The sequence below is a fragment of the Alosa sapidissima genome, chromosome 12 (genome assembly GCF_018492685.1).
Source record: "Alosa sapidissima isolate fAloSap1 chromosome 12, fAloSap1.pri, whole genome shotgun sequence".
Taxonomy (NCBI): domain Eukaryota; kingdom Metazoa; phylum Chordata; class Actinopteri; order Clupeiformes; family Clupeidae; genus Alosa; species Alosa sapidissima.
Window position 1 is genome coordinate 3,841,353 of NC_055968.1, and position 18,629 is coordinate 3,859,981.

Below are 18,629 nucleotides of genomic sequence, written 5' to 3' on the forward strand. Positions count from 1 at the left end.
TCCATCCTCAGCTGGCACCTCTTTATCCCTCGCCCTTATTGAAGTGATTGTGCCCTCTTTTGGGGTGATTATATTTATTCTGTTTCTTTTCTTATTTGGTAGCAAGCATAGTAGCCTATCTGCAGTGTGTGCACATTGACATAACGCTATGTATATTGTATGTGGAAATATTTAAGAACACTGGTTATGTAACAACTCCTCCTCTAGTTCAACTAAAGTATTTATAAATAACTATATATTTCTGCTACAAACAAATCAGACATTAAAGTGCAGTATTTTTGTACACTGGCTACTCCCTCATTCATTCAATTGAATCCCGATAGTGGGGAACACTGGGTTTCCATATTGATCTATTAACTTTGACCCCTAGTGGTGGTGCTAGTGTGGTTAGGTTACACATACAATGGAATGTTACTGCTTCATGTCATACATCACACGTCACGCCAATTTGTTCCTAAAATAACGGACGTTAACTTTAATGGCGCCAAATGCCAGGAGACATGAATGCCCCGAAGGTTGTCAGTTTTGCATTTAATACTGACTTGATTCGGACTTGACTCGGATGAGTAGTGGACTCGACTCGGACTTGACATTTTTTTTCAATGACTTGGACTTGACTCAGACTTGAATACTTAAGACTCGAACCTGGACTCAGACTCGAGGCATAGTGACTTGACTACAACACTGCTATAGGGCATGCTTTGAATTCATAATATTTAACAATACAGTGTTAGGGACAGATCAAGAAGGCCAGAGACTTAAGACTTGACTTGAACTCGAGCTCAAGACTTTGGACTTCCAAAAAATGGCTTGTGAACATCTCTGGTCTAAATATAGTAACAGTCTTTGGGCGAGCGGATCTCAATTGCTTCCGTCGGAAGAAAGCGGTGGTGGAGCCTACCCCTGTAGATCGAGACAGGCACCAACTGGTGGCAGTGGCTGAAGGGGATACATCAAAGTTGGCATAGTGGGGTAGCCTATAGCAGAGAGATGTGTTTGACGGAACAGTTTTAAAATGCAAACAGACTTTCTATTAGCTAGTGCTGGATATATAACGTAGATTACAGGGCGTATAAGCTATTATGATTGGCTATCTTGATGAAAGAATGGAGTAGGCTACTATGAGTCTTCCTGGTAGAACTTTTGCATAAGCTATCGTTTTCTGCATATGAACAGCGAAGAATTCCTCAAAAACTTTAGTCATTTTATCAATGCGCCATTCTGTAAACTAAATAGCTGTTACGCTAACCTGGATAAATAGTTATGCTAGTCAAAATAATCAGTTGTTTTATGTGAGCACAATATAAGAATAGCCTACTCTGTGCATATGGTAACAACTATATTGCAGTACTTGAATTTCCCCTTGGGGATCAATAAAGTATCTATCTATCTATTTATCTATATTGTATCTATTGGTCCTCAGTGTTAGCCCATAGTACATTGTGTCGAAACAAAGTAATAACCTCCATGATAAGGTAATGAGAAATCACTCTCTCCTAATCCATACCAGCAATAACATCAGCAGCTATAAATGAGGGCAGAACAATGATGGGCAATTTCAGTGCAATGGTGGGCGATTTCCTTTATTGTGACTAGTGAAATAGCCATGGCCTACTTGGCTTTCTACTCCGGGATGACCCAATGCAGTGACCGACCGTACTGTGTTAGCCCTCCACAAACACCAGTCCAGCGCTGCTGTAACTTTGGGGCAGGCTCACAGCTGTCCACATGTCCGGCGCATCTTACGGAGTCTGCAGCGTGTCAGTGTATACTGGCATCAGTCTCGTAGTGTATTACGTGTGAGCAGCGCTCATGAATGAAGCCACAGAGGATGTTTATAGAAGCTGAAGAAACACAGACGGCTTACATACTCAGGGGTCAATGCTGAGGAACAGTAGCCCTTTTCCTGAGAGAGTGAGTGAGAGAGAGAGAGAGAGAGGGAGAGAGAGGTGGGATTATTAGAGAGAGGAAGAGCTATATCCTCACTATATTCTTGAGAGTAAACTAGTTACTGTTCTTCCACCCCTTGAGTTTTCGCTCCTCCCAGTTCCCATGTTGCCTTGTTGCTCCAACTCCAACCCAAACACATACCCATGCTCGCTCCCAAACACATACCCATTGGACCTCTTGGATCATCAGTAGGAGTTCTATCGGCTTCTCCCTTCCTTGACTCCAGAGGTCAGAACTCACCTGCATTTTTAAACCAGGAAATCAATTATTAAGTTGTTACTCAATTACTGCTGTGACTTACATGTCCACTCTATCAAGCATTTAACCCACTGGTTTTTTGCTGGATGGATTTTCTGGACATTGATGAATTAGGCCCTGGTGTTTAATGTGTTATGTGTGTTTTTGTGTTTGTTCCCATCTATGGCAAGCCGATTGAGCATTTATTCAGATATCTTGATATCAGGCATAATTGTCATGTACATGCAAGCCATTTCTGTCCACTAGTTAACTAGTGAGCCATTTCTGTGTGAACTAGTTAACTAGTGACAGCCAAAATGCTCACTAGTTAACTAGTAAGGCCCAAATTCTCTCTAGTTAACTAGTTCATATGTTTCATATCTTACTACTTAACTAGTAATGCTCAGCATGTTCACTAGTTAACTAGTGGACACTGAAATGTGCACTAGTTAACTAGTTTAAAGACTTCTATATTTTACTAGTCAACTAGTAAGGTACAAAAATGTTTACTAGCTGACTACTGAATGTCAAATTCCCACTTGTTAACTTCTATGTAATTTGGCCAGCCGCTTGAGCATTTATTCTGATATCTTGATATCAGGCCAACATGCAAGCCATTTTTGTCAACTAGTTAACTAGTGAGCCATGTTTGTGCACACTAGTTAACTAGTGACAGCATAAATGCCCACTAGTTAACTAGTGAACACATATTAGCTTCACTAGTTAACTAGTGAAAGCCAGAAATGTCCATTAGTTAACTAGTAAAGGCCAAAATGCATACCAGTCAGCTAGTTGAAGGCTTTTGGGTCTCACTAGTTAACTAGTGACAGCCAAAAATGTGCACATGTTTACTAGTGAAGGCAAAACTCCTCACTAGTTAACTAGTTGGAGTAGGTCAATGTCACTAGTTAACTAGTGAACCATAAATGGCTTACTAGCTAGCTAGGTGATGGCAGCAGGCTCACTAGTTAACTAGTTGATGCATCCATTGTCCAAACTAGTTAACTAGTGAGGTCATACATGTATACTAGTAAACTAGTTGAAGCCTAAATTCACACTAGTCAGCTAGTGGCGCAGAATTAAAATTAGGAGGCGGAGAACTCTGGAAATTGAAGCTTTCTATTGGCTCCCTATGTCCAAATAGAACATGACAACCAATCACAGCGCAGAATTTCACAAAATCCCACCCACAACATTTGCATGTGGCACACAAGTTAACATGCTGGCCAAAGGAACTTTAACTAGTAAACTAGTGGCTTCAATGTGACACTTACATGTAAACTAGTGAAGGCAGAACTGCTCACTAGTTAACTAGTGAAGATACAAATGCCCACTAGTTAACTAGTGAGGTCTAAAAAGTGTCACTAGTTTACTAGTGTGCACCAAAACACCCACTAGTAAACTAGTGATGGTAATTTCCATTCGACTAGTTAACTAGTGAGGTGCAAAAAGTGTCACTAGTTTACTAGTGTGCTCCAATACGCCCACTAGTTAACTAGTGAAGGCTATTTCAGCCCCACTAGTTAACTAGTGAGATGCCAAAATGGTCACTTGTTAACATGTAAAGGCAAAAATACCCTCTAGTTTACTAGTGAGGGTGTTGTAGGCCTTACTAGTTAACTAATGGCATGTATATTTTGTTCACTAGTTAACTAATTACACCTAAAAAGAGAAACAAGCTGACCGTTTTTGTCCACTAGTTAACTAGTGGAACAATTGAAGTCTCACTAGTTTGCATGTGTGGCAGTGAAGCAGCTCACTAGTTAACTAGTGCCTGAAACGGCTATTATGCAAATTCTAATGAGAGGGTGGGTAGAAGACTCCTATTGGGTATTATGTAAGAATCCCACCCAGTCTAAATGTAAATTTACTGTTCATAGCCTCGCGATCAGGTCCTGATGGGTGCCCCTAGTGGCTAAATTGACACACTGCTCTGCAACGGTACTTCAGTATAGATAGTAAAGCAGAGCCTGCAGTATGCAGTATCTCATATTCTGTCAAAATGGTTTTTAATAATAACAGGGAAACCCCATGCTTTAACAAGTGAGCTCTTAGTGATCCACACCAAAGATTCAAGGGATCGATTTTAATATTATTCTTTGTTTATTGTTGCTAGGCAACCACAGACATATATGTATCCATTCAGTCGCGCTTTTCTGATTAATAACTGAAAAACAAAAGATTGTACACATTAACTGCACACATTAACTGCAAATGGTTTCAAAAGTAATTAAAAGCTCAAGAAAAAACTTCATGCACTTCTATGGAATTGAACCCTGATCTCCCATATGATCTCCTGCTGCTTAACCACTTGAGCTAGTCTTGCCACATCAACAATGCTATCATCAATGTTCATGTTACTGAAATGTTTTGTTGCTAGGCAACCATATACAAATGCCTCCAGTTTTATCGCGATTTTCAGACTAATAACTGAAAAACTAAAGATTGTAGACATTAACTAGACATGTTATCAAAACATATTTTTATGCTCAAACGACCTTAGTTTATAAAAGTTTGCTCTTAGAACAGCCTGGACGAAGTCAGCCATGTTTTCTAGGTTTCTGAGTCCTAAATAGACCAATCAAAATCCTTGTTCCGCCTTCTTCATTTGCATGCAAGTGCGACATTGCGCACTAGTTAACTAGTGGCCAATGTTATGTCCCACTAGTTAACTAGTTGCACAAAATGCCAGCCGTTTAGTCAAATTCCACTAGTTTACTAGTGTGAGGGGCATTTTTTCTCCTGCTAGTTCATTATGGACAGTGTTTTGTCTTTACTAGCTAACATGTAAGGCTCAAAATGTCCTCTATAAGCTAGTGAAAGGCATTAATAATGCAGATATGCTCACTAGTTAACTAGTGAGCATGTCCTGTTGCATTACTAGTAAACTAGTAAGGCCAAACATGTCAACTAGTTAACTAGTGAAGGCCTAGTTCACTCTCTGTCCCTATCTCTTTCTCCCACCCTATACAAACAGACACACACACACACATGCACACACACACACACACACACACACACACACACACACACACACATACCAACAGCATCCTCTCCTGGCTCTTTGGCCTCTGTTGTGACACCCCACTGGGCTGTTGTGAAGTCTGGTGATGTCTGGTGTTTTCAGTGCAGATTTTAGACTCTGGAGAGCCATTGCCCAGCTCATTCTGGCGTCCATCAGTCCACCTGACAGCTGCGATGTACAGTGCAGCCATCACAGGCGCACCAAGGCCCCGCACGGCTCCACAGCGGGGGAGACAAGGAGAACAGGACGGGAGAGGGGAGGACCGGTGAGGGATGGCTCTCATTTTGTCCTGCGGCTCACTGTTAGCCTGCCTCAAAAACCGGAAAAAAAGAAGAAAAGAAAAATGGAAAAGAGAAGTTGGGGGTGGACGAAAAGAAATGATGGGGGTGACATGAGGTGTTAAATATAGGAGAAAGCCATTAGGTCTTTAATGACGCCCCAGGAAGGCCTGGTAAGCACTCTTGATTGGTGGGCTTTAATGGCTCTTCATGCCACCGGCTGCTGCCGAGAGTACTGTGGGCCAGATGATTGAGACAGCCACATTCTGACCATAGCAAGGCACACACACACACACACACACATTTAACATGTTAAAACACTCAAATGCAAATATTCAACTAGGAACACAGACCAGCTCAAAAGCAAACCATGTATTGCCACACATTAGCACACTCCTACCCTACCGTACACACACACACTCTCTCTCACACACACAGACGAGCGCATGCATACTCCCAAAATGCCCAGAGCACATTCTCCTGGCCTTTTGGCCTCTGTGTTGATTAAGAGGCCTGGTTTACCTGAAACACTCTCTGATTGGATTAGTTCTTCCCTGATATAATTACCGAGGGCCACTGATGATTTATTATAGTAGTGGCTGCAGATTAAAAAATATCTTTAATATGCTGCTGGTGTTTGGGAGCATCCATCAATTATTGAATGTGATCAAATTATAAAGTTATATATATACAATATTAAAAGGAGTCAATCAAGTGAGGCTCACAAAGGTCATCTAACCTGGACAAGTCTGAGATCTCAAGATCGCAAATGGCAAGATGACAGGATCTCAAAGGCAGCGTTCACTCACAATCTTCATAAGGTTAATTGTAAATTCAGGTTAATATATAATTTACATCAAAATGATATATTAGACAGATATATTTCCCATGATAGTAACAATAGATTACATTGGAAAGCCACAACATATTTAAGAGTAATAATTGTGTTATACTGACAAAGCCTAGCCTATTGTGCTTATAGGCATTCATTGTATTTAGAGATGGATTATGGTTGCCTTCTTTGACTCCTTTATTTTGACATTGTTAGGCATATCAGTAAGCTTAATGCTGGAACTACTTTTCAGTAAGTAACTTATGAGAAAGAGAGTGCACAGTATTTTGGCGACATTGTTCGTCATTGACAAAAAAAGATGAAGAAACGGCTCTTCACTCTCTCGCTCATTAGAGCGACGTGCCAGCTGTGAACTCGCTGGTGAACTCGGCACAAACCCACCAGTCTGTTAAGCAGCCGTCTGATTGAACTGGAAATGTGGCTGCCGCCTCCCTGCCCCCACATCCAGTTTTGATGTTGAAAGGCTGAGATTTGCAATGCTCTATGGCGCTCCTGCTCCTGTCGATTCCAAATGATGCAAGAGGATCCAGTGACCGGAGTTTGACTCCTGCGCTCCTCGCTCTGTGAATAATGCCCATTTGAAAGTGGCAGAGAAGGGAGAAAAAGTGACAGGGCAGAAAGAAAGGGGAGGGAGGGGCAGAGAGGGGAGAGGGGAGGACTGTCCGATTCCCCCACCGGAATTGTTAACGAGCGGACGACAAACTGCTTTGGTCTCCGAGGGGATAATTAAAATCATGAAGTAAGATAGAGGCTGTTGCCATGACAAAGACAGTGTGCGACAGCTGTGGGCCCTTCAGATAAAAGACAAAGACTTGTGTGTTTGTTTGATAAGGGAGGGTGCTCAGGCACATGACCCAGAAAGCACTCCATTTGACACACACACACACACACACACACACACACACACACACACACACTCATATACACACACACAGGCGTGTTCACACTTTCTTTACCGAAACCTGTCTGATGTTGACATGCCGTCTGCTGCTTTCATAAGTGCAGACAACTCCAGCAAACAGCCTCCTAACTCCTATAACTCCGGGGTATCTGTCTGGAGTCTGCTGGAGACTTGGCAAGATCTGTGTGTGTGTGTGTGTGTGTGTGTTTGAGGGAAGATGACTATGCAATTTATATTTGCTTGTGTGTGTGTGTATGTGTGTGTGTGCGTGTGTGTGTATCTGTATGTGAGGCGATAAGACGCTTGGGACTTGAAAACTGGCTGTTAAACAATTCTACTTCTTTCTGCCCTGCTTGCTCTGAATTCGTAATAATCAGGGTTATCTGGAGGTCAATTGACTGAACTGGAGCAAGTTTGGCAACTCAGCCCACCTCTACTGTGAAGCTACTTTACAGACGACATCATCAGCAGATTCATTGGAAATAGTGTTAGCTCTAGGGTAAGGTGAAGGGTGAAGTTAGTCATGTAACTAATCTGTATCTAACTGCAGAGGGCTGTGGGGAAGTTTGTCACGTAATTGAAACATGCCATCTGTCCCCTGGCAGAGCTGTCTCAGGGGGACTCTGTCCTGAGGCCAGCCGTTATGTTGATGCAGGCACCCTGACACATCTGCACATGGGCAGTAATCATGGGGAGCCGTGTGTGTTTTCACACAAATGCCTGTAAAAGGACAATTCAGCTCATCTCCATATAAATCACCTTTAAGGTTCCTTCTTAGAAACAAATTACACCCCCTGCCCTTAAGACAAGCGCACAAGCCCACACACACACACACACACACACGCGCACACACTCACATGCAAAAACACACACACACATATATACACACACACACTCACACTCACATGCACATGCAAAAACACACACACAGACATGCGCCCAAGCATACACACACGCACACACACTCACATGCCAAAACACATACACACACACAAACACACACACTCATTGCGATGATAGCAGGATTAAGGTGTGAGTGTGTGTGTGTATGTGTATATATGTGTGTATTATGTGTATTATGTGTTGTGTGTTTGCATGCCTGCGCGTGAATTGGGAGTGGGGGTGGGGTAGATGATTTGGTTGCATAGCCGACCACTTCTCAGTTTTTATGAGCCGTCATTCTGGCTGTGGTGTGTATCGCTTTTCTGTCGCCACCACACACTAATTACTCAGTAGCAATCACAGCCGTTGTAACTCTGCATGTAAATGGAAACACATGGGCCTGCGCTGGAGACACATGCCACACTCAGGCACAGGCAATCAGTGTGGAGGCAGGGTCTTATCAGCCTCTCATTTACATACCTGTGACATATGCATCACCATCAGCCACCAGCACAAAGACAATACATCACGGCTCCTTTGACATACAGTACAAGTGGAGGAAGCATAAACTCTGTTTTTAACACATCTCTGTGTCCAGATAGGGACAACACATTCATTTTAAGAGTTTACACATCAACAACCATACCATTTCACTTTGGAGTTGTTTTCCACCTTTTGTCTGTGAACAGTCTCATGTTTAATGTTTGGTAATTGCCGGCCAGGTACTTTGGTAAGGTGAATATAACAGGACCTTCTTCACAGGAGGGGAGGGTGAACCCTGGCAACCCAGCCTTCCTAACTCGCTATTAATGCAGAAAAGTTATGGGAAGCCACCGTGGCTGTGTGAAATATGACCTTTTAAATCTCTGCCAAGACCGTATGAAGTTGCTCTGACTACATGACAGCAGTATTGGCCTCGCTACATTTACAGTGACTGTCTGTTTTTTTCAATGCCATTACTGTTATAGTGAGAGTCCCCCCAGCACCTACCCCCCTTTTAGACAATTCATAAAGCATCAATTCTATGTGACAAAGCGCTGAGACAGCAGATTTCCCCCCTGTCCCTCAGATGGATTTTTAATTAGGAGGAAGCCACCCAGTGAATTGAAAAGGCAGTAATGAAGTTTTTACGTGGTGTAATTTATGTATTGCAGTTGTGTAATGTACTGATATGATCACAGGCATGTTCCTGCCTGGCCCAACACAACAGAGCAGCCTTTATGTGTTGGACCCAGACTGACAATAGTTTGTGTTCACAACACAACAGCTCATAGATACATCTTCTTCTCTGTTTCTGTGCGTATGTGTGTGAGAAAGAGTTCAGTCTTTGATCTGAACACCATGGGATGTGATGCTTAACCCAGTGCTATTACAGAATACTGCTATTGCTGAATAATAGTGCTACTAATAGTGCTAATAGTCGTTAAACATGTGCTGTAGTATCCATGCAGCAACTTATTATGACCACTACGCAACAAAGTGGCAGTCAGATAGGTTTAGTCAGTTTAGAGTTTTTTTTCTTCTGAAAATGTTGTGTCAACGATTCCCGGGACACTGAAAGACCGCCGGGGTGCACGGAACTTGGTGGGCATGTAGCCCTACAAGGATGACACTGAACTTGTTATTCGTTTTGATCCATTGCCTCTGTGAATATCTCGAGAACTGTAGGGCCTAGGAGGACCACATTGTTTTTGTATGTTGGTCTTAAGGGGACATGTCAACACATCCCATAACCACTTATTTGATGTATAGCGCCACCTAGTTAAAAATGAAAAAGCAAAAATGAGGTGTTGTAATCGCAGGTATCTCTGGCTGACATGGTCAAAACTGCACGGAATTGGAGGTGTACTGTAGGATCATTATGATACCCTCTGAAGTAGTAGTAGTATTAGTACTAACAATGATAATAATAATAATAATAATAATAATAATAAGGTTGTACTTACAGTATAGTGTATGCCTCAAACAAATGAACTCATTAGACATTCTGAAAGTAGCAAGGCTGCTAGGTCATTCCAACACCAACAGTATGATTCTGAAAATGAATCTTTGATTGAGAGAGATTCACTGGATGAGAGAGAGAGAGAGAGAGAGAGAGAGAGAGAGAGAGAGAGAGAGAGAGAGAGACTGAAGCAAAGGGGCATACGCTGAGCAAGCTGAGTTCAAACGCTGAACTCCAGTTCACCGCGGCCCCCGTCTGCTGCCCGACGCACCCTGAGGGGCAGTGGGCTCCTGGCGCGCGCTTCAACCACAGACCCCGGAACTGGAGCCCGGCAGGGTGCTCCGACCGCCCCTGCCGCCACCCCCCACAACCCCCTCTCACACATCAGAAAGAGAGGGAGAGGAGGCATGAAAAAAACATCAGAAGAAATGAGTTGTGTCTTTCCATCTCATCCTCTCCACCCACCCTGCACCCCACCGCCTGCCAGCCTGCAGTCAGGGGCATGCAGAGGCCAGCAGAGGCTCCCCGTCACGCTGCCAGCGTGCTGCCAAATGACCATGGGAGCTTCAGTGTGTGTGTGTGTGTGTGTAGTTTCTGTGTGTGTAGAATCTGTGAGTATGATTGAGAGAGAGAGAGAGAGAGAAAGAGAGAGAGAGAGAATGCATATGTGTAAATGAGGGCATGAAAGTGTTTGTGTCATTATGTGTGAGGAGGTGAGTGTATGTGTGTGTGTGTTTGTGTGTATTGGGATAACCAGAGAGCTGCTGCCACACTCCGTCCACAGCCTTTCATCCCCCTCATGAATGTTTAATACCCAGGGGACTGAGAGGCAGCCGAGAGAGAGAGCACAGATGAGGAGAAGGAGAGAGAGACAGACAGAGAGAGAGAGTGAGAGAGAGAGACAGAGAGAGACTACTCAATTACTGAACTTGTTGGTCTATCTGTCTGTAGGGGTCCACTTGGACAGTCTCATCACTAGGGGCGCTACACTTCTCCCCCTTATGCTGAGTGGTAGGATGGCCTCAACATGAACTCAGAAAAGTGGAAAGTGTTGGAAATGTTATTAACACAGGAGTTGTGTGAAGTTGAATAAGTATGACGCCCCCTCCACGCAAATGTAACAAAGCATGCAGCCATAATCACAACATTTCAAAGTATCTGTCTACAGGCATATTTTGTGTCTGGATGTGTATGAGTGTGTGTGTGTGTGTGTGTGTGAGTGTGTGTGTGTATTTGTGTGTGTGTAGGCTATGCCTTACGGCTACTTGCCTTTGTGGTGAACCTACCACTGAGGTGGGCCTTTGATATGTGGGCTTGCTTTAATAGCAATAGCATTGCTCCCCATAGTAGAGCTCTTGTAAAGGCTGTGAGAGGTGGGTGTGCGTTGTTTTTATGTGACCACTTTACTGGTCCAATGGCACTGCTGGCCACACTATGATATGGACAGTCTTTTAGGTGGATGGCTGAGTTTGTTGCTCCCTCTATACAGTATGTCTTGTAATGCTTCTTCTTACAATAAACACACACACACACACACACACACACACACACACACACACACACACACACACACAATATTACAACACAGCACACCACAGCACACCACATCTCTTGAGGACAGAGGTGCCCATTTCTAAACTGGTCATAATGGCCAGTCCTCCACTTCAGTGTTTTATTGGCGGGTGCTAACAATATGTCAGTGGCTCAGGGTGCTCCCATGGCCACAGTGGAAGGCTTGAAATCCAAACACATGCAGCTCTTACTACACAAATGTGATCGTGTGCATCACGCCACCTCCTGCAGGCCGTGTCGCCAGAGGGGGATGGAATGAGGTGAAAGCGAGGGCTGCCTCGGTCCTCTGCTCGCTGTGTGAGTGGAATGAGACGGTGGAGCGGCAGCGAGTGGGAGAGGGACCTCTGTGCATTGGGACACATTTTATGCAAGTACTTGCAAATAGGCCTGAGAAAGCAAATAAACAGAATGGGTTTGCTAAGTAAAGCTGGTGGCGGCGGAGCGGAGCAGAGGTGGGGAGAGGGGAGTGCAGCAGAGGTGGGGAGAGGGGAGCGGAGCAGCCCTGTGTGGGATGGCCGCTGTGGGCTTTATCAGCCTGGCCTCCCCATATGCACAGGGGATGCCCCAGCACATGCACATTATTAAGGAGAAACAGGTTTGGGTTCTTTACTAAAAAAAATTATATAATCCAATGAATCATTTGTGCCTCTCTCTTGATCACTCTCTGCTCAGTCCCACCCTAAGCCCCCCCCCACCCCCCATCTCCAACCTCGACTCTCTGGAAAGGAAATCTGTTATTTTTCCCCACTAATGCCATTTGTGCATTTCAGAAGTAGAGGAATGAATAGAGGAAACTTGTGTACAAATAACATAAATAAACAATAAAGAATAAACAATAAGGAGAAACCTACTATCCCAGGATAGAGATCATTGGTCCTGGATTCATTTTGTTATTCATTGCATTAGCTTTGTTTATTTAATGGGATGTAAATTCATGTACTATTATTATTATATATCTATACATATACATTTTCTTTCTCATTATCGCTACTTCTTACAGTATATTATTACTTTTATTAATGCTTTGGAAATATTGTATCTTCAGTCATGCAAATGAAATTGATTGAATTGAATTGTGAGAAAGGGTGAGGGAGAGAGAGAGAAAGAGAGGGAGAGAGAGAGACAGAGAGAGAAAGTGTGTGTGTGTGGCTTAGCATTGCTCCTCTGTCTGGACGCCTCTTTGGTTGATCCTCCTTGGCCACTCTGCATCTCTGCTTCCAATTTTTTCAGCAGTGGGTGGCGAGTTGGGACCTAAAACATGCCACAATACACACACACACACACACACACACACACACACACACACACACACACACACACACACACACACACACACACACACACGTGCACATGCATACGACAGCTGATTAGACAAGAAGCCATCAAGGGAAAAGGAAACATTAAACATACCACGTTGTCCCACGGCAAGGTTTGTGTGTCCTCCATACGTGTGTGACGCAAAGTCTCTCCCATTTTGTTGCTTTTAAGATCAGACTGTGACGTATGCAGCAGAGATGTCCATGGACAGGATATAGAAGTTTCTCCAACATAGCAACTCGCAGCTGATTGGCTGAGAGCCGGGCAGCCCAGGGCATGCCATTGGTGGTTTGTCCAGAGGGAGACGGGGAGCTGTCAGGCCGGGCCGGTGGAGACAGAGGAGGCAACCACGTGTGGGGGCCAGATAGGCTGTGAAACTTAGCAACAAGGGCGTGTGTGTGTGTTTGTGTGTGTGTGTGTGTGTGTGTGTGTGTGTGTGTGTGTGAGCAAGATGTGATTATGTGTAGCCAAGAAAACGTATGGAGATATACAGGTGTAACTATCCCAAGTTGTGTCAGTGAAACTGAAGCATTAAAAAGCTAAGCCCGGTAGCTGGTAAAGTTAAATCCCACTCTGAATGTACGTACAGTTTCACAGAGAGAGAATCTCAGTAGGAGCTGAATGTGTCACTGGTGTAAGAGTCCCTAGTCAGTGCAGAGAGTCTGTTGTGTTCTGTCCCCTCCCTTCCTTTGTCTCTGAGTCCTGCCCCCCAATAGCTCTCTCTCTCTGGATCTCCCATGCACTCACATGACCACTGACACACTTGCCCAACTGCCCAACAACAATACAGTAACCAGCACAGTCTTTCACTCCATGTGTCAAGTCAAAGAAACTTTTATTTCTCACTATCTCACCCCCCATCTGTTGCTTTAATAGCAAGCCGCTCTCTCTCTCTCTCTCTCTCTCTCTCTCTCTCTCTCTCTCTCTCTCTCTCTTCTTTGTCCTGTGTCTCTTTCCCTCTCCCCCCCTTTATTTATGTCCCTCTTCTCAATCCCTGGTTCTTCTCAGCAGCTGATGAGAGTCAGGAGGTGTTATGAAAGGACATACTGGCCTAGTTACCCTGAACGCCCCGTCCTGACCCGACCCTTGCAGCTGGAGAAGGTGCGTGTTGGCTCCTCTGGTCCAGAGCGCACACTGGGAGTTGGTCGGAGGTGTAATCCAGGAGCCGGATTTGAGTGGCTCTCCCCAGGAACATCCCCATCCCCGCGGCCATAATCCAGGCTAAACGCGTCGCGCACTTAGTGTGATAGGACACCTGCTGCTCCTGCCTCAGCCAATGGCAGGCTGGAGCCCTGCTCTGTCTCCACCCCTCTCTCTGCCTCTCTCCCTCGCCTTTTTTATGTCTCTCTCTCTCTTGCTTTCTCTCTCGCTCCCTGCTACATCCTTCCATCTCTCCCATTAGCTTTCTCTGAGTATCCTCTCCTCTCTCACTCACTCCATCTCTCCCTCTCTTATTTGCTCATTTGTGTTTGAGCCCCCTGCATATATCATGGCCTTTACCACGGTTCACTCCATTCAGCATCATTGTGTTCAGTGTTTCTCAAACACAACAGACATCACTCTTTAGCAGTAAAAGATGTTATAAATGCAGCACTAGTGTGTAATTCTAGCATATTGTGTCAGGACAGTTGACATGCTTTTACGTGTAAATGTGTCTGTGTAGTAATGCACATGGAGAGTACAAAAAGTGAACAGACTTGAAACCCATATCACATTTTCAATTGAAATATACAATAGAGGGGGGGGGGGGCTGTGGAAAAGAAAGAGAAAAGAAATATTGAAGAAGGGATAGAGAGAGGAAAAATGAAAGCAGGCATAAGAGCACATACATTAGCAGAGAAAAGATGGAAGCGAGGACAGATGTAGCTATATTAGGACTGAGAGGGAGAGGAAATGGACATGACGGATGACCAGAGAGATGGGAGCACCAGCAAAAAAGCATGTGCATTAGGAATGAGAGAGATAGAGAGAGAGAGAGGGAGAGAGAGGGAGGGAGAGAGAGGGAGAGAGAGAGTGCAGGAGTGTATACATATGTTAGTGGTGTACGGGTTGTCTCTGAGATGGACACGGCTGGTTGAAGGGCTGGAGCTGGAGCTGGCAGGATGCAAGCGGAGCAGGAAAGTTGGAAGCTCATGGAGGGAAAATAGAAACCTGGAGCTCCCCCTAAGCCCCCCCCCCCCAGCAGTGGAAAATAGAAGTGGGGTTCTTGAGGTGATTAATGATCAGTTGCCTAGTACTTGTGTATGGTTGTGCATGTGTATGAGAATAATATGCATGTGTGAGTCCATTTGTTTGTGTGTGTGTGTGTGTGTGCATGAAGAGAGAAAGAGAGAGTTGTGAGAGTGTTTGAAAACCAGTGCTTATACGCCTATAAGTGTGTGTGTTTTGGGACTTATTAACAGATTACACAAAGCCTGCACTGTCTGTGTTTTATGATGCTGGCACAGCATGCATATATCTGAAATACACATGTGCACACAATCACACACACACACACACACACACACACACACACACACACACACACACACACACACACACACACACACACACACACACACACACACACACTAAGCTAAACATGTCCGGAAGTGAGATGCGTTAGGCACTCATGGGCTCTCCACTGTTTAGTCTGTGCAGAGGATGGATGGCAGGCCTTAACTTTTCTACCACACACACACACACACACACACACACACACACACACACACACACACACAGACACACAGACACACAGACAGCTCCCAGTTCCCAACAGTACATGAGGGTTGGCACAGACATAGCTCTTTAAGGGCCTCGCTCTTTCATTTATTCATCAATTCATCCATTCATTTGTTCATTCATTCACATTTATTTCATTCACTCGTTCATTCAGAATCCCAATATGGTTTCACAGTTCAACTTGAGAGACATGAGGGCCAAATCAGCCACACGTAGGACAGGAGGGTACAACCTACACTGACATACCACATCACACTTTTCATTGTCACTTACCTCAACATATTTAATAATATATGTGGAGCCATTAAAATATGTCAAATGATGAAAATGAATAATAAATATTTCTGAGTGCTAAAAGTGTTAATGGTTCGTTAACAGCAGTGGGCCTCTTCTGTCCATTAGTGGGTATTTCAGAGCAGGGAATGCTATTGGCATCTTGGCAGAGCCTGAATGCTCTTTAAAACCACTGGGTCTGCCTCCACTTCCCTCTGCTGTGTCATCCGCACAAACACCCTGGTGGACTTACAATCCACTCATTTAGAGTTCCTCCACTGGCTACACACACACACAGACTTCCTTTATCACTTGATTACAGAGGACCCCTTGCAGTGATATACTATAGCTCAGAATGCTGAGTCACCTTGTAAAGGCCTCCCACAAACACACACACACACACACACACACTCTCAATTTCCATTCATACATAGAGGCACATGTTGTTCCTGCTCTTCTTTGACACATATCACTATTGTGAGAATATCAGGTGTTGGTGTGATAAATGCTGTGATACTGCAAATGTGAAAGAAATTAAAAGTGTCTGGGGTGTCTGTATGGTGTGTGTGTATGTGTGTGCCTGTATGGTGTGTGTGTGTGTGTGTGTGTGTGTGTCTGTATGGTGTGTGTGTGTGTGTCTGTATGGTTTGTCTGTGTGTGTGTCTGTGTGTGTGTATGGTGTGTGTGTATGTGTCTGTGTGTGTGTGTGTGGTGTGTGTGTGTGTGTGTGTGCCTGTATGTGTGTGCCTGTATGGTGTGTGTGTGTGTGTGTGTGTGTGTGTGTGTGTGTGTGTGTGTGTGGTGTTCTGCAGGCTGAGCATGTGGGGGTCAGCTGAGTCTCTCAATGGGCTATGGCTCAGGCCAGCACTGGCTCTTCTCCAGGCTCTAAAGAGCTCTTTCAGGCAGCTCGAGCCCAGCAGCTCACATCTCTCCTGGGCTGGCAACACCACAGCGTGGGGGCCCATGTGGTTGGTCCAGTGGAGTGCCATCCAAGCCATTACACTGAGATGTCTTGTCTTGTGACATTTTGATGAGCACTTGTACAATGCACACACACTCACGTGCCGCCCGGAGAGGAAACGTGAAGCCCGACTTTGTCAGCGGCCAGCCCGCAACCATTCAGTCAATCAGGCGCCTGTGCTGGAGATGGTGTTTGCATGACATGTTTGCACACAGGGTGGCTTTGTTTGGTTGGGCTATCTTTTTTCTCTCTCACCACCCTTCTTTCCCATTCTCTCTCTCTCTCTCTCTCTCTCTCTCTCTCTCTCTCTCTCTCTCTCTGTCCAAATATAACCCCCCTTCCATTTCTTCTCTCCACAATGCTCTGGGGAAATGAGTGTGGATGTAAAAGTACCTAGAAAGGCTCTTTATTTTTCTCAGGTGTTGAAGTCCTTCTCACTATCTTTCTATTTCTTCCTCACACACTATTCTTGACATTTTCTTTCTCTATAGTTTCCTCTCTCCTTTAGCCACACAGTGCACACACACACGTGCACGCACGCACGCACGCACGCACGCACGCACGCACGCACACACACACACACACACTTCTTTCCTTCCCTTCTCTCCTCACTCCTTGTCCCTGAGGGGTGTAGAGTGCTGTGGTGGGCTGGCGGCGCGCTAGCAGCTAACGGACGGGAGCTATAATTAGACAGGGTGGCAAGCAGGGCGAGGTGTAGATCAGCAGAGAGCAGAGGCCTGGGAGGAGTAGGCCATCCAGAGCCCCCGAGAAAGAGCTGACTGCACAGGAACGAATGTGTGCTTTACCCACACACACACACACACCTACACACGCACGCACGCACAAACACACACAGACATACATGCTTGCGTGCAAACACATGAAGAGCCAAGCTCTTACACCCACTTTGTAAGAGCTGGAAAAACCAACAGAAAGCTATACGGCTCATGTACACGCCAGCTTATGTCGTTCAGGTTTGATGAGGCATTTGGACAGGATGAAAGGTGGCTGGGGACTAATTAAGTACAGTCAAAGACCACATACATCCCTCTGACAGTTCAGGGCTAAGTGGATCCTCACATCCACTATAGTTCAGGGTAAAGTGGAGCCTCACATCCACTATACATACATATACATATACTACATATATTGTATCTTTCTCTTCCAGAAACTTTCTCTTCCAGAAACTGACATGCACAATGGCCTTTCTCTTCCAGAAACTGACACGCACAATGGCCAACAGACAAGCCAGCACTGTCTCTGGGTTGATACCCATTCACACAGAATTTCACTTGCACACACACACACACACACACACACACACACACACACACACACACACACACACACACACACACACACACACACACACACACTTTACTGTCTATCTAGCCTTGTATTACTGTAAGTGAAAGGCCCAGCACATGACTGTTGTAAGGCCTGAGAGGGAGGTGTGAACAAGTGAAGACAGCCTGTCAGGCACAGTGAGTTAGTGTTCCAGCTCTAACGCATGCTCTGTAATAGACCTCCTTTATACTGCGGCCCACTTCCCCTCGCCTGTTTACTTCATTTACTCTTAATGAGCGGCAAAGAACACCACCCTGAGAGAGAGAGAGAGAGAGAGAGAGGAAGAATGAAAGAGAAACAGACAGAAAGAGTGAGGGCTTGACACTCACATGAAGGCTATGGTGTGTCGTCATGTAACGGAATAATCTCA

At 44.8% G+C, this 18,629-nt stretch overlaps 1 protein-coding gene and 1 long non-coding RNA gene across 7 annotated transcripts; both read right to left on the reverse strand.

The window, feature by feature from the left end:
• Window positions 1–1,556: 1,556 nt before the first annotated feature.
• LOC121678249 lies at window positions 1,557–12,299 on the reverse strand. 6 transcript variants are annotated; one of them, XR_006021198.1, is made up of 6 exons: window positions 10,273–12,299; window positions 10,073–10,161; window positions 8,607–8,661; window positions 6,725–6,904; window positions 5,229–5,519; window positions 1,557–1,906 (listed from the first exon to the last, which is right to left on the reverse strand). XR_006021198.1 is itself a non-coding variant. In XM_042057616.1 (5 exons), exons 1-5 carry the CDS (start codon window positions 8,625–8,627, stop codon window positions 1,811–1,813), a joined length of 663 nt encoding a protein of 220 aa, XP_041913550.1. In that variant the 5' UTR covers window positions 8,628–9,783; the 3' UTR covers window positions 1,557–1,810. The 6 variants fall into 6 exon arrangements, 3 of the variants coding, with proteins under 3 accessions (XP_041913550.1, XP_041913552.1, XP_041913551.1); XR_006021199.1 differs by having other exon boundaries at window positions 5,229–5,756; window positions 8,607–9,884; XR_006021197.1 differs by lacking the exon at window positions 8,607–8,661.
• A 226-nt stretch (window positions 12,300–12,525) lies between these two features.
• Window positions 12,526–13,128, reverse strand: LOC121678250. Its single transcript, XR_006021200.1, has 2 exons — window positions 13,051–13,128; window positions 12,526–12,891 (listed from the first exon to the last, which is right to left on the reverse strand). It is a non-coding gene; the product is annotated as an uncharacterized LOC121678250 (long non-coding RNA).
• Window positions 13,129–18,629: the final 5,501 nt, after the last annotated feature.